The sequence below is a fragment of the Triticum dicoccoides genome, chromosome 2A, assembly GCF_002162155.2.
Source record: "Triticum dicoccoides isolate Atlit2015 ecotype Zavitan chromosome 2A, WEW_v2.0, whole genome shotgun sequence".
Lineage (NCBI taxonomy): Eukaryota > Viridiplantae > Streptophyta > Magnoliopsida > Poales > Poaceae > Triticum > Triticum dicoccoides.
Genome location: NC_041382.1, coordinates 563777686 through 563805624, shown reverse-complemented (window position 1 = coordinate 563805624; position 27939 = coordinate 563777686). Strand labels below are relative to the sequence as shown.

The window sequence follows — 27939 nt, the reverse complement described above, 5'->3', positions numbered from 1 at the left end:
GGGGGGCGCCCACCACCCTCGTGGCCAGGTGGCAGCTCCTCCTGCAGTAATTTTTGCACGGTAAATCCTCAAATATTCCCGAAAAAATCATATTAAATTGGCATGACATTCTGAGGACTTTTATTTTCGGGATATTTTTATATTGCACGGATAAGTCAGGAAACAGACTAAAAAATAGTATTTTTACTTTATTTAATATAATAACAGAAAGTAAAAGTGGGGTACAGAAGTTTGTGCTTCTAGTTTCATCCATCTCATGCTCATCAAAAAGAATCCACTAACAAGGTTGATCAAATCTTGTTAACATACTCATTATGATAATCATGAAACCGGAGAAATTTCGAATAACACTAAGTTACCTCAACGGGGATATGCACATCCCCAATAATAAGAATATCATATTTCTTCTTGACAGTAGGAAGAGGAAATTCAAAACCTCCAAATATAATCGATGGAATTTTCCAATAGAGTTGATACTATGAACTTGAGGTTGTTTCCTCGGAAAGTGTACCGTATGCTCATTACCATTAACATGAAAAGTGACATTGCCTTTGTTGCAATCAATAACAGCCCCTGCAGTATTAAGAAAAGGTCTTCCAAGAATAATAGACATACTATCATCCTCGGGAATATCAAGAATAACAAAGTCCGTTAAAATAGTAACGTTTGCAACCACAACAGGCACATCCTCACAAATACCGACAGGTATAGCAGTTGATTTATCAGCCATTTGCAAAGATATTTCGGTAGGTGTCAGCTTATTCAAGTCAAGTCTACGATATAAAGAGAGAGGCATAACACTAACACCGGCTCCAAGATCACATAAAGCAGTTTTAATATAATTTCTTTTAATGGAGAAAGGTATAGTAGGTACTCCGGGGTCTCCAAGTTTCTTTAGTATTCCACCCTTAAAAGTATAATTAGCAAGCATGGTGGAAATTTCAGCTTCCAGTATCTTTCTTTTATTAGTAATGATATCCTTCATATATTTAGCATAAGGATTTGTTTTGAGCACATCAGTTAATCGCATACGCAAAAAGATAGGCCTAATCATTTCAGCAAAGCGCTCAAAATCCTCATCATCCTTTTTCTTGGATGGTTTCGGAGGAAAAGGCATGGGTTTCTGAACCCAAGATTCCCTTTCTTTACCATGTTTCCTAGCAACAAAGTCTCTTTTATCATAACGTTGATTCTTTGATTGTGGGTTATCAAGATCAACAGCAGGTTCAACTTTTACATCATTGTCATTACTAGGTTGAGCATCATCATGAACATCATTGTTAATATTTTCATTAGGTTCATGTTCATTACCAGATTTTGTTTCAGCATCAGTCATAGAAATATCATTTGGATTATTAGGTGGTTCAGCAATAGGTTCACTAGAAGTTTGCACAGTTCTATCATTTTTCTTCTTCTTCTTTTTAGAAGAACTAGGAACATCAATATTATTTCTTTAAGAATCTTGCTCGATTCTCTTAGGGTGGCCTTCAGAATACAAAGCTTCCTGAGTCATTCTACTAGTTCTAGTAGCCACTCTAACAGCATAATCATTTTTCTTACTATTCATTTCATCAAGCACTTCTTTTTGAGCCTTAAGTACTTGTTCTACTTGAGTGGTAACCATAGAAGCATGTTTGCTAACAAGTTTAAGTTCACATTTAATATTAGCCATATAATCACCCAAGCATCTAATCATATAAGAATTTTCTTTTAATTGTCTACCAAAATAAGCATTGAAGTCGTCTTGCTTAAACATAAAGTTATCAAACTCATCCAAGCACTGACTAGCAATTTTAGTAGGAGGGACTTCAGCTTTATCATATCTATAGAGAGAATTTACCTTTACTACCTGTGTCGGGATATCGGGATTAGGAGGTTCTTCAATAAATAAAGAATTGAGATCATATGTTTCTTCAACAAGCGGTAAATTAAGACCATGTATTTCTTCAATAGGAGGTAAATTCTTAACATCTTCAGCTTTAATAACTTTCTCTTTCATAGATTTCTTTGCCTCTTGCATATCTTCGGGACTGAGAAATAGAACACCTCTCTTCTTCGGAGTTGGTTTAGGAATAGGCTTAGTAATTGGAGCAGGAGTTGGCTCAGGAGGTGCCCAATTATTTTCATTTGTCAACATATTATTCAATAGAATTTGAACTTCATCTGGTGTTCTTTCCCTGAAAAGAGAACCAGCACAACTATCCAGGTAATCTCTGGAAGCATCGGTTAGTCCATTATAAAAGATGTCAAGTATTTCAGGTTTCTTAAGAGGATGATCAGGCAAAGCATTAAGTAACTTGAGAAGCCTCCCCCAAGCTTGTGGGAGACTCTCTTCTTTAATTTGCACGAAGTTGTATATTTCCCTCAAAGCAGCTTGTTTTTTATGAGCAGGAAAATATTTAGCAGAGAAGTAATAAATCATATCCTGGGGACTATGCACACAACCAGGATCAAGAGAATTGAACCATATCTTAGCATCACCCTTTAATGAGAACGGAAATATTTTGAGTATATAAAAGTAATGCGATCTCTCATCATTAGTAAACAGGGCAGCTATATCATTTAACTTAGTAAGATGTGCCACAACAGTTTCAGATTCATAGCCATAAAACGGATCAGATTCAACCAAAGTAATTATATCAGGATCAACAGAGAATTCATAATCCTTATCAGGAACACATATAGGTGAAGTAGCAAAAGCAGGGTTGGGTTTCATTTTATCTCTAAGTGATTCTTTGTTCCATTTAATTAATAACCTCTTAAGCTCATATCTATCTTTGCAAGCTAAAATAGCGGCAGAAGATTCCATATCAAAAAGATAACCCTCAGGAATAACAGGCATATTTTCATCATCACTATCATCATCGTATTCAGATTCAATAATTTCTTTTTCTCTAGCCCTAGCAATTTGTTCATCAAGAAATTCACCAAGGGGCACAGTAGTATCAGGCTTAGAAGCAGTTTCATCACAAGTATCATGCATAGCAGAAGTGGCATCATCAATAACATGCGACATATCAGAACGAATAGCAGAAGCAGGTGTAGGTGTCGCTAGCTTACTCATAACAGAAGGTGAATCAAGTGCAGAGCTAGATGGCAGTTCCTTACCTCCCCTCGTAGTTGAGGGATAGATCTTGGTTTTGGATCTCTCAAGTTCTTCATAGTGTCCAGCAGATATAAATCCCAAGTGACTCAAAGAATAGAGCTATGCTCCCGGGCAACGGCGCCAGAAATTTGTCTTGATAAACCACAAGTATAGGGGATCGCAACAGCTTTCGAGGGTAGAGTATTCAACCCAAATTTATTGATTCGACACAAGGGGAGCCAAAGAATATTCTCAAGTATTAGCAGCTGAGTTGTTAATTCAACCACACCTGGAAACTTAGTATCTGCGGCAAAGTGTTTAGTAGCAAAGTAATATGATAGTGGTGGTAGCAGCAACAAAAGTAAAGACAGCAAAAGTAATGTGTTTGGTATTTTGTAGTGATTGTAACAGCAACAACGGGAAAGTAAATAAGCGTAAACCAGTATATGGAAAACTCGTAGGCACCAGATCAGTGATGGATAATTATGCCGGATGCGGTTCATCATGTAATAGTCATAACATAGGGTGACACAGAACTAGCTCCAATTCATCAATGTAATGTAGGCATGTATTCCGTATATAGTCATACGTGCTTATGGAAAAGAACTTGCATGACATCTTTTGTCCTACCCTCCCGTGGCAGCGGGGTCCTATTGGAAACTAAGGGATATTAAGGCCTCCTTTTAATAGAGAACCGGAACAAAGCATCAGCAGATAGTGAATACATGAACTCCTCAAACTATGGTCATCACCAGGAGTGGTCCCGATTATTGTCACTTCGGGGTTGCCGGATCATAACACATAGTAGGTGACTATAGACTTGCAAGATAGGATCAAGAACTCACATATATTCATGAAAACATAATAGGTTCAGATCTGAAATCATGGCACTCGGGCCCTAGTGACAAGCATTAAGCATAACAAAGTCATAGCAACATCAATCTCAGAACATAGTGGATACTAGGGATCAAATCCTAACAAAACTAACTCGATTACATGATAAATCTCATCCAACCCATCACCATCTAGCAAGCCTATGATGGAATTACTCACGCACGGCGGTGAGCATCATGAAATTGGTGATGGAGGATGGTTGATGATGACGTCGGCGACGAATCCCCCTCTCCGGAGCCCCGAACGGACTCCAGATCAGCCCTCCCGAGAGGTTTTAGGGCTTGGCGGCAGCTCTGTATCGTAAAACGTGGTGATTTCTTCTCTTTGATTTTTTTCTCTCTGAAAGCAAATATATAGAGTTGGAGTTGGCGTCGGAGGGCATCCAGGAGGCCCACGAGGTAGGGGGGCGCGCCCTAGGGGGGGGGGGGCGCCCCCCACCCTCGTGAGAAGGGTGTGGCCCCCCTGGTCTTCATCTTTGGCGAGGATTTTTTATTATTTTTTCTAAGATGTTCCGTGGAGTTTCAGGTCATTCCGAGAATATTTGTTTTCTGCACATAAAACAACACCATGGCAATTCTGCTGAAAACAGCATCAGTCTGGGTTAGTTCCATTCAAATTATACAAGTTAGAGTCCAAAACAAGGGCAAAAGTGTTTGGAAAAGTAGATACGATGGAGACATATCAGTGAACCTCTCTCGCAAGAATTTTTGAACTTCCCTGGACAGAACACTTGAACTTCTTTCAACAAACCTTTTAAGCTTTTATTTTTCTATACTTTTATTCTCACCTGAAATGTATTCCTTGCAGTACTTGAACTTCTCGTAGTTTTCTCTATGAACTTCTCGTTATTTTAGTTTGAACTTCTATTTATTTGAAAATAGAAAAAATAATTTTTTCAAACCCTTTTTTAGTTTTTCCTTTTTTAAAATTTGAACTTCCTCATTTTATTCTTCAGTAACGAGAAAAAATTGAGGTTTTTATATACTACGAACTTCTCTATTATTTTAAATTGAACTTCTTTAGTCCTATTCTTAAAAAATATATTTTTAAATAAGCATCAAACTTTTTTAAATTGAACTTCATACTTTTATTTTTCCTAGAAACGAAAATAATTTAAGTTTTTCGTATACATCAAACTACTCCTTTATTTTAATTTGATGTTCTTCATTTTATTCTTTGGTAACAAGGAAAATTTGACTCTCTTTTATAAATATTGAACTTCTCTATTTTTCTAAATTGGACTTCTTGGTTTATTTCTGTTAGTAACAGAAATACCCTTGTTTTTGTAGCAAACATTTGAACCGATTCGTTAGGAAGGTCAAGTCGGCCATCGCTAGAAGGTCACAAGTTGCTGTTGATCCATAGGAGCACCAAATCATCGCTAGAGAAGGAAGAGTGGTGTGTTGTCATCGTCACTAGGGCGGGTTACTAAGTTGAACACCCTAACTTTTCTTTTTCTGTTCTACAGAATGCAAGTGTGAATAACTTGACAACATGATGTACAAAGAGTGCCACTATTCCAGAAAATATACTTAACATACTTTTGACCTTCACGAATAAAACATTTTGACCTTCATCCCCTTTTTTGGTTCCGACTACCGACTAAACTAGGCAAAAACATATAATTATTTTTTGTTGCAGCTGAACTGATACACCAGGCAAAGCCGGCCTGCAACAGTGGCCAATTTTTTAGATACATAAACACAAAACATCTGTTTTATGCACTGGAGTTTTGCTGTAGACACCTGAATATTTTTTTCCTTTTGCACAAACTACTGTATGAAGAATCATCACATTTCATAAAGGTCATTTAACCAAAAGATTGTGGGCACACAGACTCGCAAATGGGAGGTGCACCATATTTTTTAGGAACACCAAGCTTGAGTTATAGTGGAAAGAAAGAATTATAAACTAAAGAGTATACTGATCAAAATGTTTTACGTACACACAAGAGTCCATAAGTTTTTCAGATAACAACATGTTGCCGTAGAAGTTATCTAATCAATTATGAAGTTTAAGAAATGAAAAACAAGAGAGGAAAAACATGTCTGCATATACTAAAAAACATCTCTGAACCTTCACATCCACATCACTCTGAACTTCAGTGCTCCTTCAAACCGCAAACTTTTTCTTGGTACACATATGTGACCTTCTCCCTGTCTATTCATTTGAACTTCTATTCAAGGCAAAAAATTCTGGCAAAAAACCATTGAAGCAACATACTCTTTGACCATTTTCTGCTAAGTAGTTATACTGATGCATTCTTTTTCCATTTTCTTTGACTCTTCAAATTTGTGCCTACAAGAACAATACAAGGACTAAACTGACAGAATTAGAGTGTCAGTACTAAACGAAAGTTGCAGCATGATCCACCGCATGAGCAGAAGAAGAACCAGGGGAGCTCATCGCGTGTTGGTGTATCCACCGGTTGCTGAAGAAATGAGCATAACATGAATTTGCTAATGGAGTGAAACACTAATACAGCTAAACATATAATGGAGTAGATACAACTGAACTTCAGACACTGTCTACCCGTGCTGCCATCATAGTGGAGAGAGAAGGGAAATGGTGCTCGGTGGATGCGCTGATGGAGCAGAGTGCTGGCGTGCTGGAGGAAGGTGCGGCATAGCAGATGGCAGGTCACACCAGAAGGGAGGGCAGGTCGCGCCAGGGCAAAGGAAAGTTCGCACCCAAGAGGTGAACCTCTCACAGAGTGGCAGACGGAAGGGAAGGCCATGAACAGCGGCATGCCCTCTGCTACATCGGGCAGAGGTGGTTTGCGTCGCTGGAGGTTGGACGAGGAGGCATCCGTGGCCGGGGCAGATCAGCAAGGAGGAGCTGAGCGATGTCGGGGGCAGCCTAGGTCCCAGGGGAGGCGCGGCGGCGTACCAGAGGTAGGTGACGGGGTCGTGCGCCGGCGGTTCATGGTGACAGGCGGCGTCGGGGTCGCACACCGGTGCTTGGTGGCGGCAGGCGGCAGTGGGATCAGTCCCGTGCAGATCCGGGGGAAGGAGGAGGTCCGGTGGCCAGATCCGGGGGCGGGCGAGGCCGCAGCTCCGGTTGCCGCCGACCCAACGGGATCCGCCCGCGTGGTGAAGTTCATGTAGTGAAGATGAACCGGTCAGAGGGACCGACGGACCGACTGGCGGGGCGAGGGCGGCGACGCCAGTTGTGGGCGCGACGGCGACGGTGGTGTCGACGGGGCCGAGCGGCCGGCGGCCCGGCGGCGGTTGTGGAAGGGGGTGGGAAAGGTGGGGATCGGGCCGGGACGGGGATCGTTGGGGAGTGGTCAGCGGGTGGGTGGAAATTGTTTTTTTGTGTCCACTGTACCGATTCGGAAGTTCAGGAATAGCCCCTCCAGCCCTATATAGGGCGCGCCATGATCCAAATAACTATTCTAATCCTGGGATTAGAATAGTGTTGTCCTATATATATATATGTGTGTGTGTGTGTGTGTGTGTGTCTATATATATATATATATATATATATAATGCGGTTGCAAAATGATAGGATCATCATGGATGTGCCAGGGGCCACGACCGAAGTGGCGACCCTGAAGCAAGCGCTGTCCGAGGCCGAAAACAAAGCGGCCAAGGGGCGCACCGGGCGGGAAAAACAAGAGGCACGGGTGGGCGAGGTGCAGCAAGAGCTCTAGGCTCTCGTGAAGAAGCACGAGGATTTGGAGCTTGACTCGAAGACACGAGAGTCAGAGCTTGCCGCGGCCTTCGAAAGCACAAAGCATGCCAAGGCTGAAGCCCAAAAAGCCCTCCAGGAAATTGAGGCGATGAGGAAGATAGCGACGGGTAAGGCATTCAATATGTAAAGCAAGCATGTGAAAGTAAATTACTTGTTACTTACCTGAGTCCGGAGCTCTCCAGGAGCATTCGTAGATTTGCCCCACAGCGTGTCGGATGCCGCGAAGTATTACCAGGCCGAGGAGGGAAGCTCAACGGAGAAGTTGTTCTGGTCTTAGTATACTAGGACCGAACACCTGATGCATATGAGCGACCAGGTGAAGCAACTGGTCGAGTTGCACAAGGCGGCCGAACAGGCCATGAGGGGCCTTATAGTTCGGATATGGCTTGGTGACTCCCTTCCCAACAGCTACTTCGGCCTGGTGAGGCGGCTTGTGGATGCCTGCCCATGGTTGGAAGTCATTAAGCGGTCCGTCTGCATCGAAGGTGCACTCCGGGCTTTTGCCCGTGCGAAGGTGGACTGGGCCAAGATGGACGCCGAGAAGCTGGTGAAGGAGGGGCCGCCGCGGGGCAAGGAGCATCGCCACCCCGAAATGTATTATGAGGGTGTCCTGAAGGGTTCCCGTCTTGTGGCGGACAAGTGTGCGAAGGATGTAATTTTTGAATGAACTTGCTCGTGTGATCCTATATTATGAAAACTTGTTCATATGCGCTATGCAACGCTTGTTTGAATTTAAAATATTACCTTCTGTGCGGCTGTTTATTAAATCTGAGAGATGGCCAGTCGTCGGCTTCTGCCCCCACGCCACGAGTGCTGGGGTGTTCGGGATAAATCTGAGCACTCTTGTTCCCATTGTTGGGTCCTTCGAGGGAGGTGCTCAGCACAATGAACAAGGCAATCGGATTATAATGCTTTATCACTCACTTAGCCATATAAGTCTACAATTTTAAATTTTGGCGAAGCCCCTAGTATTCGGAAGGCCGAATTCAGGGCGCTATACACGCCTTAATCCGGACAGAGCCGACTCCTTGCTCTAAGCGGCATAAGTCTTTAGGGACTCGAGACCTCTCGAACAGCGACCAGCTCTTGCCTTATCATGATAGTCAGTTTTAGCTTTCTCTACTAAGGTGCTTGCCCAGATGAACCGGGGCACAATCGCAGTAGTTCTCCCAGTGCTACCTTAGCCGATATAGCGGAAAGTAAGGTACGAAAACATGGGAGCCGGGCAAACCCAACTATTGACCCAAGACATGATTCAGAGCTGATGCATATAATGCTATAAGTTCTGGGTGCTGCACTGTCCAAAGTGTTCAGACTTCTCATGCCGTATTGTGGGGTACGCTTAAGCCCCTGGCGTATTGGCCGTACCAGAGTGTAGGGGTGCTGAATGTCATGAATGAACACACACACACACACACACACACACACACACACACACATATATATATATATATATATATATATATATATATAAGAGAAAGAATAGAGAATGCGGTAATATTCTAGTGCTATGCATTGTTTATTCAAAAAGGTGTGTCGAAGCAGAATGATACAAGTAGTGCGATAAGCAAAAAGTAGGACTATTTGACATGTCCCCTCCAAGGGCAACCTGAGGAATGGTATTTAAAGCAAGTATTTCACTCATTATCAGAGACCACCTGGGAGTTCTGTGGTGCGACGTAGCTTTCTGCCTCCTTGGTTGTTGCATCATGTGTCCGGCAATCGTACTACCGGACGGGGTTTCCAGAGATTAAAGTCGTGAAAGAGAGAAAAATAACAAAGCGGGAAGCCCCTAGTGAGGTTGAGCCGCGTCTTGGGGCGTGCCGTAGTCGTGCCCCCTCCCCACCTATGCCCATCGTATTTTCAATGCGTAATTATGTACGTATGGCATGGATTTCGCCATTTGGCTGGTACTGGGGTGGGGGCTGCATTGCTATGCAAGATCAAAACGTGCCAGGAGGTCTTGTTGCTGATTACTCCAGGCGCGCTTGAAGGTGTCCGGGTCTTTAATCTCCGAACTGGTGGATTGCCTTAAGAGGCTGCTTTGCGCTTCTGCTGCGAGGGCTGCAGTGTGCTCCTCCGTGCGGAGAGAGCGCTCTGTGTTTCCATTGACTGTGATGACGCCCCGAGGTCCTGGCATCTTGAGCTTGAGATATGCATAGTGCGGTACTGCGTTGAATCTCGCAAATGCGGTTCGCCCGAGCAGTGCATGATAGCCGCTGCAGAACGGGACTATATGGAAGATTAACTCCTCGCTCCGGAAGTTATCCGGGGATCCGAAGACCACTTCCAGTGTGACTGAGCCTGTGCAATGGGCCTCTACACCTGGTATGACGCTTTTAAAGGTCGTTTTTGTGGGTTTGATCCTTGAGGGGTCTATACCCATTTTGCGCAATGTGTCCTGATAAAGCAGGTTCAGGCTGCTGCCGCCGTCCATAAGGACTCGAGTGAGGTGAAATCCGTCGATGATTGGGTCTAGGACCAGTGCGATGAATCCGCCATGACGGATACTAGTGGGATGGTCCTTGCGATTGAAGGTGATCGGACAGGAGGACCATGGGTTGAACTTTGGGGCGACTGGCTCCAACGCATATACATCCCTTAACGCACGCTTCCACTCCCTCTTGGGGATGTGGGTTGCGTATATCATGTTCACCGTCCACACTTGTGGGGGGAACCTCTTCTGCCCTCCGGTGTTCGGCTGCTGGGGCTCCTCCTCGTCATCGCTATGTAGCCCCTTATCTTTGTTTTCGGCGTTTAACTTGCCGGCCTGCTTGAACACCCAACATTCCTTGTTGGTGTGGTTGGCTGGCTTGTCGGGGGTGTCATGTATTTGGCACGAGCGATCGAGTATACGGTCCAAACTAGACGGGCCCGGAGTGCTTCTTTTGAATGGCTTTTTCCGCTGACTTGGTTTAGAGCCTCTGAATCCGGCATTGACTGTCGTATCCTCGGTATTGTCGCTATTGACGCGGCGCTTATGTTTGTTGCGACGTGACCTGCCATTGCTATCCTTGGTATCTGAAGTACCGCGGTTCTTTGATATGTTATTGCTGCGAGCCAGCCAGATGTCTTCTCCCGCGCAAAAGCGGGTCATGAGTGTCGTGAGGGCTGCCATGGATTTTGGATTTTCCTGGCCAAGGTGCCGGGCGAGCCACTCATCGCGGATGTTGTGCTTAAAAGCTGCTAGGGCCTCTACATCCGGACAGTCGACGATTTGATTTTTCTTTGTCAGGAATCGTGTCCAAAATTGCCTGGCCGATTCCTCTGGCTGCTGAATTATGTGGCTCAAGTCATCGGCATCTGGTGGTCGCACATAAGTGCCCTGGAAGTTGTCGGGGAATGCGGCTTCCAGATCTTCCCAACAGCCAATGGATTCTGCTGGCAGGCTGATGAGCCAATACCGAGCTGGTCCTTTGAGCTTGAGTGGGAGGTATTTGATGGCGTGTAGATCGTCACCGCGGGCCATGTGGATGTGCAGGAGGAAGTCCTCGATCCATACCGCAGGATCTGTTGTGCCGTCGTATGATTCGATATTTACGGGTTTGAAATCCTCTGGGATTTGGTGATCCATTACTTCGTCTGTGAAGCATATGGGGTGTGCGGTGCCTCTTTAGTGGGCTATGTTGCGACACAGCTCGAATGAGTCTTGTCCGCTGTGTTCGGCCTGGACGGATTTACTTTTACTTTATCCTGCGTGACAGTTATCGTCTCGCGTAGTGGCGCGCCCTCGTGATCCGTAGATTGATCTTGCGTATTTTGCTTTGTCCTCCAATACGTCTTGCAGGTCTAGTGTGTTTCCCCATGCCTTGTCATTTTTATTTGCGTGGCGTCGGGGTGCAGGCTGAGTTTTTGGCTGAAATGCCTCTCTGTTGCGGCCACGAGGTGGCCGATCAACCACGTCATATGCTGGAGATGTAGGTTTTAATGCTTCCTCCTCCAGTCGGGGTAGCAACCTGCGCTTTGGGTAACTCTTGGAGGGGTGTTCGAGTTCATATTCCTCGGCTGCAAGGACTTCAGTCCATCTGTCAGCTAGCAAATCTTGATCAGCTTGAAGCTGTTGCTGTTTTTTCTTAAGGCTATTTGTCGTGGCTATAAGCCGGCGCTTGAAGCGCTCTTGCTCGGCGGGATCCTCCGGCACGACAAATTCGTCGTCGTCGAGGCTTGCCTCGTCTTCAGAGGGAGGCATGTAATTATCATCCTCCGCCTCTCCATCTGCCGCTCTCTCGGGAGGTCTGGCTTCTCCATCCTCCTGCTCTGAATCTTGCTGGAGGGGATTGTTGTCGTCTTCGGCACTGTCCGAAGTTCTATTATCTCCAGTGCTAGTGTCACCGCTTTTGCTTTGGCGAGACTTAGAGCGGCGCCGCGGAAGTCAGCGCTTGGGTTGCTTCTTGGAGGGGTCGTCCTCTGCTGTCCCGTCGCCATTGCCTTCTTTGGGTGTGTCCACCATGTAAATATCATATGATGAGGTGGTTGTCCAGTGCCCTGTGGGTAGTGGTTCCTCTTCGTCTCCCGCATCGTCGTCCATACCGTCGATGTCTTCAGAGTCGAGGTTGAGCATGTCGGTCAAATTGTCGACAGTGGCTACTAAGTGGGTGGTGGGTGGGCGGCGAATTTCTTCGTCATCCGCATCCCAATCCTGCCGAACATAGTTCGGCCAGGACTCTCCTGACAGGGAGAGAGACCTTAGTGAGTTCAACATGTCGCCGAAGGGCGAGTGCCGAAAGATATCCGCGAAGGTGAACTCCATGATCGGCGTCAAGTCGGATTCGATAGGCACGGGCGCAGGCGGTTCGGAGTCCGTGGCCGGGGAAGAATCTAGCAATTTGGCGTCATGGCTCTCGTGAAGGGTAAGGTCGATACTCAGTTCGATCGCCGCTGAGAATGCGGCCTCCGTGGCGGGGTCTATCCCCTCGTCTGTGGATGGCACAATCGGCTCTGAATTGAGAGTCGGAGCGGTTGCCGGTGCGATCTCCTGCACACTGTCTGATGGTAGAGCTAAATCATGCTCATCGTGACCGTGCGGTGTACTCGGCAGGGGCTCGAATCTGTTGAAGATCAAGTCTCCTCGGATGTCGGCCGTGTAATTTAAGCTTCCAAACTTGACCTGGTGGCCAGGGGCGTAACTCTCGATCTGCTCCAGATGGCCAAGCGAGTTGGCCTGCAGTGCGAAGCCGCCGAATACAAAGATCTGTCCAGGGAGAGAAGTCTCACCCTGGACTGCATCGCTTTCGATAATCGAAGGAGCCATCAAGCCTAACGGTGACGACACAGAGGAACTCTCAATGAAAGCACCAATGTCGGTGTCAAAACCGGCAGATCTCTGGTAGGGGGTCCCGAACTGTGCGTCTAAGGCGGCTGGTAACTAGAGGCAGGGGACACGATGTTTTACCCAGGTTCGGGCCCTCTTGATGGAGGTAAAACCCTACGTCCTGCTTGATTGTTCTTGATAATATGAGTAGTACAAGAGTAGATCTACCACGAGATCAGAGAGGCTTAACCGTAGAAGCTAGCCTGTGGTATGATTGTCTGTTGTCCTACGGACTAAAACCCTCCGGTTTATATAGACACCGGAGGGGGCTAGGGTTACACAGAGTTGGTTACAAGGAAGGAGATCTACATATCTGTATTGCCAAGCTTTCCTTCCACGCCAAGGAGAGTCCCATCCGGACACGGTACGAAGTCTTCAATCTTGTATCTTCATAGTCCAATAGTCCGGCCAAAGGATATAATCCGGCTGTCCGGATACCCCCTAATCCAGGACTCCCTCAATTACTGTACCACTCTGGTGCGGATCTCACTCTGGTTTACCTACGAGGTTCGGTAGTAACTTGATCTGAAATTACATGATCATCATCATTAGCTTCCTCACTAATTGGTGTAGTAGTCACAGGAACAGATTTCTGTGATGAACTACTTTCCAATAAGGGAGTAGGTACAGTTACCTCATCAAGTTCTACTTTCCTCCCACTCACTTATTTCGAGAGAAACTCCTTCTCTAGAAAGGATCCACTCTCAGCAATTAATATCTTGCCTTCGGATCTGTGATAGAAGGTGTACCCAACATTTTCTTTTGGGTATCCTATGAAGACACACTTCTCCGATTTGGGTTTGAGCTTATCAGGTTGAAACTTTTTCACATAAGCATTGCAACCTCAAACTTTAAGAAACGACAGCTTAGGTTTCTTGCCAAACCATAGTTCATGCGGTGTCGTCTCAACGGATTTAGATGGTGCCCTATTTAACATGAATGTAGCTGTCTCTAATGCATAACCCCAAAACGATAGTGGTAAATTGGTAAGAGACATCATAGATCACACCGTATCTTAGAAAGTACGGTTACGACATTCGGACACACCATTACACTGTGGTGTTCCAGGTGGCGTGAGTAGTGAAACTATTTCACATTGTTTTAACTGAAGGCCAAACTCGTAACTCAAATATTTTACTTTTGCGATCATATCGTAGAAACTTTTATTTTTGTTACGATGATTCTCCACTTCACTCTAAAATTCTTTGAACTTTTCAAATGTTTCAGACTTGTGTTTCATCAAGTAGATATACTCATATCTTCTCAAATCATCTGTGAAGATCAGAAAATAATGATACCTGCCGCGAGCCTCAATATTCATCAGACCACATACATCAGTATGTATGAACAAATCTGTTGCTCGCTCCATTGTTCCAGAGAACGGAGTCTTAGTCATCTTGCCCATGAGGCATGGTTTGCAAGCATCAACTGATTCATGATAAAGTGATTCCAAAAGCCCATCAGCATGGATTCTCTTCATGCGCTTTACACCAATATGACCTAAACGGCAGTGCCACAAATAAGTTGCACTATCATTATTAACTTTGCATCTTTTGGCTTCAATATTATGAAAATATGTATCACCATGATTGAGATCCAACAAACCATTTTCATTGGGTGTATGACCATAGAAGGTTTTATTCATGTAAACAGAACAACAATTTTTCCCTAACATACATGAATAACCGTATTGCAATAAACATGATCCTATCATATTCATGCTCAACGCAAACACTAAATAACATTTATTTTATGTTTAACACTAATCCCGAAAGTATAGGGAGTGTGCGATGATGATCATATCAATTTTGGAACCATTTCCAATACACATCGTCACTTCACCCTTAACTAGTCTCTGTTCATTCTGCAACTCCTGTTTCGAGTTACTATTCTTAGCAACTAAACTAGTATCAAATACTGAGGGGTTGCTATAAACACTAATAAAGAACACATCAATAACAAGTATATCAAATATACCTATGTTCACTTTGCCATCCTTCTTATCCGCCAATTACTTGGGTAGTTCCGCTTCCAGTGACCAGTCCCTTTGCAGTAGAAGCACCCAGTTTCAGGCTTAGGTCCAGACTTGGTTTTTTTTCACTTGAGCAGCAACTTACTTGCCGTTCTTCTTGAAGTTCCCCTTTCTTCCCTTTGTCCCTTTACTTGAAACTTGTGGTTTTGTTTACCATCAACACTTGATGTTTTTCTTGATTTCTACCTTCGTCGATTTCAGCATCACGAAGAGCTTGGGAATCGTTTCCGTTATCCCTTGCATATTATAGTTCATCACGAAGTTCTACTAACTTGGTGATGGTGACTAGAGAATTCTGTCAATCACTATTTTATCTCGAAGATTAACTCCCACTTGATTCAAGCGATTGTAGTACCCAGACAATCTGAGCACATGCTCACTGCTTGAGCTATTCTCCTCCATCTTTTAGCTATAGAACTTGTTGGAGACTTCATATCTCTCAACTCCGGTATTTGCTTGAAATATTAATTTCAACTCCTGGAACATCTCATATGGTCCATGACGTTCAAAATGTCTTTGAAGTCCCAATTCTAAGCCATTTAAGCGTGGTGCCCTAAACTGTCAAGTAGTCATCATATTGAGCTAGCCTAACATTCATAACATCTGCATCTGCTCCTGCAATAGGTTTGTCACCTAGCGGTGCATCAAGGATATAATTCTTCTGTGCAGCAATGAGGATAAACCTTAGATCACGAATCCAATCCGCATCATTTCTACTAACATCTTTCAACTTAGTTTTCTCTAGGAACATATCAAAAATAAAACAGGGGAGCTAAACGCGAGCTGTTGATCTACAACATAGATATGCTAATACTACTAGGACTAAGTTCATGATAAATTTAAGTTCAATTAATCATATTACTTAAGAACTCCCACTTAGATAGACATCCCTCTAATCCTCTAAGTGATCACGTGATCCATATCAACTAAACCATGTCCGATCATCACGTGAGATGGAGTAGTTTCAATGGTGAACATCACTATGTTGATCATATCTACTATATGATTCACGCTCGACCTTTCGGTCTCAGTGTTCCGAGGCCATATCTGTTATATGCTAGGCTCGTCAAGTTTAACCTGAGTATTCCGCGTGTGCAACTGTTTTGCACCCGTTGTATTTGAACGTAGAGCCTATCACACCTGATCATCATGTGGTGTCTCAGCACGAAGAACTTTCGCAACGGTGCATACTCAGGGAGAACACTTATACTTTGATAATTTAGTGGGGGATCATCTTATAATGCTACCGTCAATCAAAGCAAGATAAGATGCATAAAAGATAAACATCACATGCAATCAATATAAGTGATATGATATGGCCATCATCATCTTGTGCTTGTGATCTGCATCTCCGAAGTACCGTCATGATCACCATCGTCACCGGCGCGACACCTTAATCTCCATCGTAGCATCATTGTCATCTCGCCAACTTATGCTTCTACGGCTATCGCTACCGCTTAGTGATAAAGTAAAGCATTACAGGGTGATTGCATTGCATACAATAAAGCGACAACCATATGGCTCCTGCCAGTTGCCGATAACTCGGTTACAAAACATGATCATCTCATACAATAAAATATATCATCATGTCTTGACCATATCACATCACAACATGCCCTGCAAAAACAAGTTAGACATCCTCTACTTTCTTGTTGCAAGTATTACGTGGCTGCTACGGGCTGAGCAAGAACCGTTCTTACCTATGCATCAAAACCACAACGATAGTTCGTAAAGTTAGTGTTGTTTTAACCTTCTCAAGGACCGGGCGTAGCCACACTCGGTTCAACTAAAGTTGGAGAAACTGACACCCGCCAGCCACCTGTGTGCAAAGCACATCGGTAGAACCAGTCTCCGGTAAGCGTACGTGTAATGTCGGTCCGGGCTGCTTCATCCAACAATACCGCTGAACCAAAGTATGACATGCAGGTAAGTAGTATGACTTGTATTGCCCACAACTCACTTGTGTTCTACTCGTGCATATGAGATCTAAGCATAAAACCTGGCTCGGATGCCACTGTTGGGTAACGTAGTAATTTCAAAAAAAAATCCTACGCACACGCAGGATCATGGTGATGCATAGCAACAAGAGGGGAGAGTGTTGTCTACGTACCCTCGTAGACCGTAAGCAGAAGCGTTTATCAACGTGGTTGATATAGTCATACACCTTTACGATCCGTCTCGATCAAGTACCGAACGTAGGCACCTCCGCATTCAGCACACATTCAACTCGATGACATCCTCGCCTTCTCGATCCAGCAAGAGGGGCGAAGTAGTAGATGAGTTTCGGCAGCACGACGGCGTGGTGACGGTGTTGGTGAAGAACAATCTCCGTAGGGCTTCGCCTAAGCACTACGAAAACTATGACGGAAGACAAACTAGAGGGGACGGGGTAGCCGGCACACGGCTTGGTGTTTCTTGATGTGTCTTGGGTGCTAGCCCTACCCCTCTATTTATATGTTGAGCCTTGGGGGTCGAAACTTGGAGTAAAAGCCTCCACAAAGTCAGTTTCACCCGAAAGGCAAGAGTCCTTCTCGGACTCCAGGACCAGACTCCAGGGTTCCCGGCGTCTGGACCCAGACGCTAGGGACCCTGGCGTCTGGCCCCTGGACTCCGCAAAACTTCCTTTTGCGCTTTCCAAAAACCTTGTGGGCTTTCCCCTTTGGCCCAAATAAAGTGTTCTCGTACCCAAACATTTCGTGAAACATCCAGAACCCCGTCTAGTGAATTCCGGAACCCTTCCGGAGTCCAAACACTATTATCCCATATATCAATCTTTATCTCTGGACCATTCCGGAGTTCCTCGTCATGTACGTGATCTTATCCGGAACTCCGAACAACATTCGGTCACCAACATACATAACTCATAGTACTATATCGTCAACGAACGTTAAGCGTGCGGACCCTATGGGTTCAAGAACTATGTAGACATGACCGAGACACCTCTCTGGTCAATAACCAATAGCGGGACCTGGATACCCATATTGGCTCCTACATATTCTACGAAGATCATGTTGTTCCCTTTGTCATTGGTATGTTACTTGCCCGAGATTCGATCATCGGTATCTCAATACCTAGTTTAATCTCGTTACCGGCAAGTCTCTTTACTCATTCCGTAATACATCATCTCGCAACTAACTCATTAGTTGCAATGCTTGCAAGGCTTATAGTGATGTGCATTACCGAGTGGGCCCAGAGATACCTCTCCGACAATCGGAGTGACAAATCCTAATCTCGAAATACGCCAACCCAACAAGTACCTTCGGAGACACCTGTAGAGCACCTTTATAATCACCCAGTTACATTGTGATGTTTGGTGGCACACAAAGTGTTCCTCCGGTAAACGGGAGTTGCATAATATCATAGTCATAGGAACATGTATAAGTCATGAAGAAAGCAATAGAAACAAACTAAACGATCAAGTGCTAAGCTAACGTAATGGGTCAAGTCAATCACATCATTCTCCTAATGATGTGATCCCGTTAATCAAATGACAACTCATGTCTATGGTTAGGAAACTTAACCATCTTTGATCAACGAGCTAGTCAAGTAGAGGCATAGTAGTGACACTCTGTTTGTCTATGTATTCACACATGTATTATGTTTCCGGTTAATACAATTCTAGCATGAATAATAAACATTTATCATGAAATAAGGAAATAAATAAGAACTTTATTATTGCCTCTAGGGCATATTTCCTTCAGATTTTCCACATGTAAAATTCTCATTGGCCAGAGGAAACACGTGTTGGCTCACCGTTGGGACAGATGTCATCCACTCATTGGACATGAGGCGCCTATGATAGGCCGACACGTGGCTCGGCCCAACGGTGGCCCATTCTAGTGAAAAAGGCCGCCCCAGTAAAAATTAGCAGGCCGACCCATATAAGGCCTACTTGTGTCAGGTGCATTTTAGCCCATGGCCCATACGAGATGTCCCAATTCGGCCTGTCAGCGGCCCGTTAAAGATTTGACACCATTGCAGCCCATCGTCAGTTCGAGCCCGTTAACTTCCCGCTATATATTTGGGCTCAATATCGGCCTGATGTGATTTCGGCATGTTAACGGCCCATTCAAGGGATGGGCCAATTTTCAGGATGTACATCTTTCGGCCTTTTAGCGACCCATTTAAGTGTTGGGCCAATTTCCAGCCTGATGTGTCTTTCAGCCTGTTGACGGCCCATAAATGAGTTGGGCCATTTGTAGTCAGACCTTAGTTTCGGCCTTTCAGTGACCCATTTCAGTGTTGGGCCAATTCCCAGCCCGGTGTGTCTTTCAGCCTGTTGACGGCCCATAATTGAGTTGGGCCATTTGTAGTCGGACCTGAGTTTTGGCCTTTTAACGGCCCATGCTCTTCATGGTCCAATACCAGCCCGGTTTCTCTTTCGACCTGCTAAGGACCCACAACACAGCTGGGCCATTTACTGTACGACCTAACTTTCGGCCTCTTAGTGGCCCATGCTCTTCATGGTCCAGTACGAGCCCGCTGTCTATTTCAGCCTGCTAAAGGCACACAATATAGTTGGGCCATATGTAGCCTGACCTTAATAACGGCCTGTTAACGGCTCGTGAAATCAAATGGGCCCACCTGTCACCTGCTTCGATGTCGGCCTGTTAATGACCCGGGAGGTAAGAGGGCCGACCATTTAACTTTCGGCCTGGTAACGGCCCATTAAGATAATGGCCCCACTAAAGTTCGTACATGTCTTTAGGATCAATTAGATAATTTGAGCCCATTACGACGAGCAATTATGCACAGGACCAAAACCGATCAAGCAAAGGTACGACATACAGGGAAAAACGTTTCACATCGAGCATATATTACAGGAAATTACATCAACTGGGCAATTAAAGATTGATGCCAGTGCAAATAAATGAACATAACCTAATGATCTACAACTCACGATCTGCAACTCAGCGCGGATGACGCCCATAAGCATGTGGGCAAGTTCTTGCTGCTTTGCTACACTGTCTCTGAAAACATTGATAGGTTGTTGTTGTGCATGAATGTGCACCTCTGATTCCTCCACCATTTCCATCATTGCTTCAGCCATTAATTGGTTCAGAAACATACTTTTTTGTTGCATTCGAGATAGAGGAAACTGAACAGATTCAGATGGCGATTTTGGCAGGCTTGTATTATTGATAGTGGAGAGTGTCTCGACCACTGCATTATAACATAAATTAGGAGGGGAACCGAACAGATTGATCATGAGTTATTGCCATATTACCTGGCCTAGATTTATTGGAAAGAAACAATGGGGTTGCCTTGCTGTTTTCAGAGTTTGTCTTCTTATCTTCAGCAGCCTACACCAAATTAACACACTAGCATTGCTATCATTTGCCAGGTCAGATAATAGGAAAGCAACATTGACACAATGAATGTTTGGGCAACTAGCCTACACCAAATTAACACAATATGACATAGATATCATCAGCTAGGTAAGGTAATACGAAAGAAACATTGACAAAATGAATGAATGGGCAACCAGAGCAGCACTACAATTCAGTAATGTGCATGATATGAGATAGTACACTCATGCAGCTCAGTATGCAAAACTACCAGGCAGTTTTCCTTACAAAAATTAACATTGGCGCCTTTAACATTTTTCTACAACTAATTTTAGATCAGATAAAGGTTGGATTCACGCAGATTAACAAAATACTTGCAGATGTAAAAATATAGTGATATACAATAGGTACTTACATCAGCATTGCAGCACAGAGAATTCCCGCAAGATATTTTCCTCGAATACGATCCCAATGGAGGAAGTCTTCTATAGTTTAACCTTATTTTCCAAAAGAGAGATGTGTAAGAAACATGTAGAAAATATGATCAGAATGATATAAAATTTCATGATGCGAGGATACGCACACGCTTCTTAGAAAGGAGTTAACATATTTTTGTTGGACTGGAGCGGACTAGTTATTTGGCCACTAGAATCTGCTTATTATCAGTTGGAGTTGGGTTTCTCTGTGCTGGAGCACTACCTATGAAAACTGGAGTTGGTTTATTATCTCCTGGCGTTTGGATCTTTTGCAAAGACCTGGTTTGTAAACCTTCAGATTCTAACATAGATGTCTTCCCCTTGCATGCCTTATATAGAAGAATGGTGCTTCAATTATAAAACATGCTACAACAGAGATGGAATAGGTACTGAAGAATAGAAAGGCATGGCATATTGACACGTATTCCCTCCATCCGGAAATAAATGGATGGGTCTAGGCGTATTTCAGTTCTAGATACATCCAGTTTTATCCATTTCCGCGACATGTAATTCGGACGGAGGAAGTATGATGTAAGAGCTAGGGATACGACAGGACAACTGTGTAAAAATACACTACTTGAATGTCAAACTGTATGCTAGCGGAATACATACAGAAAAATACTAAGGCAACATATGCGTGTATGATTCCGAAATTAAGATGGCATTGCAAGAGACCACTAGTACAACACTTCAATGTAAAAAACATGGTATGGTAGACAGATGAAGTACACACTAATGAATAACAATGCATACGATATTGAGAAGCATGATGTCCAAACTAAGAAGATGGCATTGCGATAGAGTAGAATGATAGTACTTGAATTTGAAAACATGTTATCATGAATGGAATAGGTACTGAAAAACAGGAAGGCATGCCATATTTACATGCATGATCAGCAGGCTAAGCACAAGGCATTGCAACAGAGTAGATGCACTCCAAGACATTATGTGCATGCTGTACCCATATCAAGGGCCAAGTTCGAGCAAGGACCTTATGGGGTGAATAGGATTCATCATCTTTTTGCAAGTCTTGTGAAGAACTGCCTTTACATGTTCCATCATATTGGGTATCATTGACGTTAAGTTTGTTGACCGTTACATTGCTCCGTGAGGTTCTTGTGGATAAATAAGTGTGTGCAATTATATCTAACATGCATGGAAGACAAATAGTAGTTAGATTTATGTAATGAGTGCCTGTAGGAGACGACATAAATAGTAGGACTAGGGTTAACTAGCGGCAACAGGTCACAAAAAATAAAGGGAGAACACAGATGAAAGATACATAATATGTATCGTTTGTACTCGAGATTAACTAGATGGCACACAAAAGTATTAAGGAACAACATATGTTATACTAGAAGTTGTATAATAGTAAAATCACCAGCCTGTGGGATAGCATTGGCTGATGGATGATAACTATGGAACAATGTTACCTAAAGAACAAGTCTCTTAGATGAACTATGGAACAACATTAACTCCTGAACAAGACTCGTAAGAGATCAACATGAATATACAGTGAAATGTGATAATCTATTTTCCATGCTTAGATGAATAACAAAGCCATAAATATTGCACACAAGTAAGATGATGGTACAACCTATCTGGCCGCCATCCATAGGAGTGAGCATCATGTGCTGACTTGTCGATGGCCTTGCAGTTGTTGTGGCTGTCCATGTCGGGCACGCGCATTCGATGCAGGGAACTGTTGAGTGGGGACTATAGCTCCCTTCTGGTGTATGCTTCCCTTGTTGAAGTAGCTGCGGTGAGTCGGAAGACGGTGTGGTTGAAGATGCAGAAAACACGTAATGTTAAGAATGACACATCTCTCTTATCTGAAAAAAATACCCTAAGAGATCAACAACAAGGTACGAAAGTGGTCACACGTCTGTTGACTGAAGACTAAACTGGGGTCACACAATTTTATTTTATTTTGATATTGTCCGATCTATGCCGGATGGCTTGATGGCCATCTTGTGCCTCCCAGCTGACACTGTTCGGAATCTTCCCCAAAGAGCCAGCGGCCACCGGCAGAGCAGCCTGCCTCCGCTGTCCGTGGCCCTGACCAAAATCCCGCTCCCCGCCCCGCCGCACTACCGTGGTTGCGCCGCCCCCGGGCCAATCCACAAGGACTCGTCGTCATCCAGATCCGGCGGCGGCAGTACCTTCAACCCACGCAACTCTAAGATAGCCATCTAAGCGCTGCTTCTGCGGCGAACTTGCACCCCTGCACCCTTACGTTAGACACCAGCCGACCGGCAACCTAGGAGCTCCGTTGGCTCGAGGGGTGCTACTTCCCATTAGGAATCGATTGGCCCAGAATAAAAATTCAGACAACTAACACCTAAATAAAGTGATTTGAGATGAGGGTGCGACCTATCTGGTGGCCCGGTGAAGTAGGCAGCTCCAGTTGCCTAGTCGGTGAGGCCGACATGGTTGCGGGGGCTACCAGCGGCAGGGAAGCAGAGATGTCGCGATGGTCGATGGCTATGGGGAAGCATCGTCGGGGCTCTGGACGGGTCCAAAGTTGGAGCCGCTTCGGTGCCGTGAACAACGGCGGGGGTAAATTGGCTCCGGTACAGTTCACGCGGCTGTTATCGAGGCATCTCCGGCAGCACGGAGTAAGAGGCACACGACCCAGTGCATGGCGGCAAATGGGCAGCGTCTTCGGGATTAGAGAGGAGGGCGGCTGTGAATTTGGTGCGGTGGGGGCGCCATGGAGGAGGGGCTGAGGTTTCGCAGCTCGGGAGAAGGGAACTTCCAGGGATAAGTTGATTTGGCGCCCATGAGGTATGAATGGGGAATTGGGAGGGGGAACCATGTCTTATGGACGCATTTGTCTGAAATGTGTGTGTGTGTGTGGGGGGGGGTTACAGTTCTACCCTTGCCTTTAGGCTTCTTGGCTTGGGTCTGTGTACTGAGGGTCAGGGATAGTAGAGTAACTTTGCTTCTCCCAAATAGTGGGCGCGAGCGATTTCGGGCGAGGATGGCGTGTTTTGAAATATAGTGGGCGTGATCGATTTCGGGCGAGGAGGGCGTGTTTTCAAATATAGTGGGCGCGAGCGATACTGTCGGGACCCCGATCCCAAGTCACATTGATCTAGCCGGTAACACCTCATATCACTTTGCGGCCTCACGCACGGTATTCCCACGGTGTCGCCTTACCCTGGCCCGGAACCGTTTGCGCCTTTTGGCTCACGTATATGATTGTGTCGCTAGCATCCATATGACAGGGAACCCGGGCCGACATGGCTAGTCGTGAACCCAAAGCGACACTAACCTATGGGGACAGGCATACATGATTCACATCGAGCATGTCGGTCATCAGCGTGTGAATCCAGGCTGTAGCACTGGGCTAACAGGACTCCGGATGTCACCGCGTGACATTTCCCCGAAGGGACAGACACAAGAACAAAGTGAAACACATGCCGACCAGTCAAGTGTCCTGAGCAGTAGTGTTGGGCTAGCAGGACTCCGGTGAACCGGGCTGTAGCGGACTACTATGGCTCAAGGAAGCACTAGACTACATTTCCCCATATGAGAGGCTGCCAAGATAAACAACTAGATTGTCGGATCCCACACATAGCAATACACGTCACACGTACGCATAACATGCAAGTATGTGCTCTACAACATGGCATCACAACATAACGCAACTCATATAGATAAAGGCCCAGGAGAGCCACATAGCATTAAATACAAACAGGGGTCACATGACCCATCATTCAGAGCATACAAGCAACGGAAGCATTACATGTCTGAGTACAGACAACTACAAAAGAAAAAGGATAAGAAGCCTGACTATCTACAAGTCCCTCCCAAGGGTACAAGATCTTAGCTGAGGTGCAAGCTACACGTCGAAGTCCAAGTAAACTAATAAGACCGAAGTCTCCCCTGCAAAAACATAAATAAAGCAACGTGAGTACAAAGGTACTCAGCAAGACTTACATCAGATCATATCATACATGCATTTGCATCAAGAAGGTAATGTGGGGTTTAGTTGCAGCAAGCCAGCTTTGACTCAGTGGCTATCCTGTTCTACGACAATGAGAAACTTCTTTGAGGTGAGGCAGCGCACCGAGTCCACTAAACACCACATCAAATACACTACGATGGATTCATCCTCGTCTCCTTACGAGAAGGCCGTCCACAGCACTCACACTTGTCTTGAGCATTTTAGAGTATCCACTTTAAGTTGTCTATGTACCACGTAAGCATCCAAGAAGTCCATAACCGAGGACACGACTATTCGAATAGATCATGATAACCCTGCAGGGGTGTACTTCTTCACACACGCTCTCACCACTTATCACCATGTACACATCATGTATCTCGGCAACCTTCAAGCGGAAGCCTGGCGAGGGTGTCGGCCACGACCTGACTAACCACACAAGACTCTAGTCCAGGTTTATCGCCTATTTGGGTTCCATCCGCAAGGAGATCCGGCCGGGGTGTCACTCACGGCCCCAAATGATATGTGCAGGGTTCCCAAGCCCACCTCACCGGATGGATCTACGCTTGGTACACCGTGCCACTTGTGCCTAGTCTGTCCCAAGCCCACCTGGCCGGGTGCCACTTGGTAGACTACTAACACTACCTACAAACACCAGAAACTATTTGCGACTCTTGGACAGAGATCAAGTTGGCTAATAAGTCGAGAGGGGCACTTAAGCATTCCAATGTGTGGTATTAACTAGTCATTGGACAACATACACGGAACTCAGTGCTTAAGGACGGTTCCAGTGAGACAACCCACCATGTACTCCTACATGGCCTCTCACCGCTACCTTTACCAAATCGTGTTAACATGCTTAACTCTCAGCACCAGAACATATCGTACCACTCCAATTCATTCCTGATGAATCAGACCTGACACAACTCTAAGCAATAGCAGGCATGGCATGGCAAGAACACAACATGGCTCAATCAACTCCTACACATGCTAGCGGGTTTTAACTGTTTACTGTGGCAATGACAGGTCATGCAGAGGACTGGGTTCAACTACCGCATCATAACGTAGCAGTTGAATCGTTGTTGTCCTAATGCAATAAATGAGAGCAGGAGCGAGAGAGTAAGATTGTATCGGAATGAACAAGGGGGTTTGCTTGCCTGGTAGATCAACAAGGAAGGCACTGCTCCTCAGACAGGTACTCTGGAAGGGTCTCCGGAGCAGGACCTATCGAGAAGGAACGGTGTCGATAATCAAACACAAGCATATGCAACAATATGATGCATGATCATGGCATGAGTATGTGATGTGCTTTGAGCTAATGCATTTAGCATTCTATTTGGAAGAGGTCCATTTGAACCCAAGGTTCAAATGCAACTCTAAATTAAATCTTTATAAATGCCATTTATATGTTTTCACCTATATAGCAAGTATAAGTTGGTTAGACATGCATGAAACAGGTGCAGATGAATAGATTGAATTTTTCTGATAATTTTTCATATATAAATTATTTCAATCTGAGCTACGGTTGAATTTCTATGAATTTTTGAAGTTTTGAATATATTCTGGAATCTCCTGATTTAATTTTAAACCAGAAAATGAATAACTGTGTCAGCATTGCGTCATGCGTGTGTCAGCAGGTCAACGGAGTTGACCAGGTCAAACCTGACGTGTGGGGTCCACACATCAGTGGCCAGTTAGTTAACAGGGGGTTATTAAACTAATCTAATTAAAGGATTAGGGCGCCTGGGCCCACTGTCAGCGTCAGGGATTAGTTAAGCGGTGATTAGCCTTAAGCTAATTACCTGTCAGGCCGGGCCCGCACGTCAGGCCGGTTAGGGTCGTCGGCGCGACCTCTCGACGCGGCGGCGTCCACGCTGCAGGGCACGGGGCGGCGGCTGGGAGCACCCGGGGCGTAGCCCGTGCTCGCCCGCATCTAGTGGGGTAGGTAGGAGGAGGAGGGGTGGCTGGAGACGACCGCGGCGAGGTCATTCTCAGCGGCCGGAGCTACGGGAACGGCGGGTTCGGCGCTATGGGTCACTAGGGGGCTGCGGTTGGGTGCAAACGATGCGCGGGAGGGCACTGAGAACGGCGGTGAGCTCGATTGCGAGATGTGGCAGCTGTGGCCACGACAGCGACATGAACGGCGGAGCCGAGCTCTCGGCCAAGGTGGCCGACAGGGCTAGGGGGGCGCTCGAGCTACGGGGCTAGGGGGAAGGGGAAGGGGAGCTCATAGTGAACTTGAAGGCGTCGTCGGTGAGCTCGGGGAGGACCAGTCGGTGACGAATTTAGCAGCAGCGATCCGCGGCTCCGACGAAGGGGATGATGGCGGTGGCGACGCTGCAGTGCTCCTGGCATCATCCAGCTCGACGAGGAGGCATAGTCGAGGGCGGCGGTGCTCCTGGACAACAGCAAGGGACGGGGCAGTGGCGATGGTCGCGGTGGCTCACGGCGACGTGCTGCGGTGGCGTTCGGGCGCGGGAGAGAAGACGAGCAGAGGAGAGGAGAGAGCTCGGGAGGGAGTGAGGAGAGGCCAGGGGGCTCGGTGGAGCTCTCTGGGGTGGACAGCGCCGAGGGGAAGGGGGGCAGGCAGGCAGGAGCGTGGCGTGCATGTGCGCGCTCGCCGTGCCCTCCTTCGCCTCCTCCTAGCAAGGAGGAGGATGACTGGCTTGGCCAGTTGGGCCGGGCCAGGCCGCACAGTGCTGGGCCAGCATAGGAGCTGGCCGTAGGGCTAGGGGGGCGCTCGAGCTACGGGGCTAGGGGGATGGGGAAGGGGAGCTCACAGCGAACTTGAAGGCGTCGCCGGTGAGCTCGGGGAGGACCAGTCAGCGACGAATTTAGCGGCGGCGATCTGCGGCTCCGACGAAGGGGATGATGGCGGTGGCGACGCTGTAGTGCTCCTGGCGTCGTCCAGCTCGACAAGGAGGCGTAGTCGATGGCGGCGGCGCTCCTGGATAGCAGCAAGGGACGGGGCAGTGGCGATGGTCGCGGTGGCTCACGGCGACGTGCTGCGGTGGCGTTCGGGCACGGGAGAGAAGATGAGCAGAGGAGAGGAGAGAGCTCGGGAGAGAGTGAGGAGAGGCCAGGGGGCGGAGCTCTCTGGGTGGACAGCGCCGAGGGGAAGGGGGGCAGGCAGGTAGGAGCGTGGCGTGCATGCGCGCGCTCGCCGTGCCCTCCTTCACCTCCTCCTGGCAAGGAGGACGATGACTGG

The 27939-nt window shown here is 46.0% G+C and overlaps 1 protein-coding gene across 1 annotated transcript in view; it reads right to left on the bottom strand.

Moving 5' to 3' along the window:
- The window catches only part of LOC119357955 (non-specific lipid-transfer protein-like protein At2g13820), a 52591-nt gene extending 25927 nt beyond the window's left edge, over positions 1–26664 (bottom strand). Inside the window, exon 1 of the mRNA XM_037624706.1 lies at positions 26534–26664. Coding sequence (XP_037480603.1) covers positions 26534–26664 — 131 coding nt within the window. The remainder of the gene's footprint in view (positions 1–26533) is intronic.
- Positions 26665–27939: the final 1275 nt, after the last annotated feature.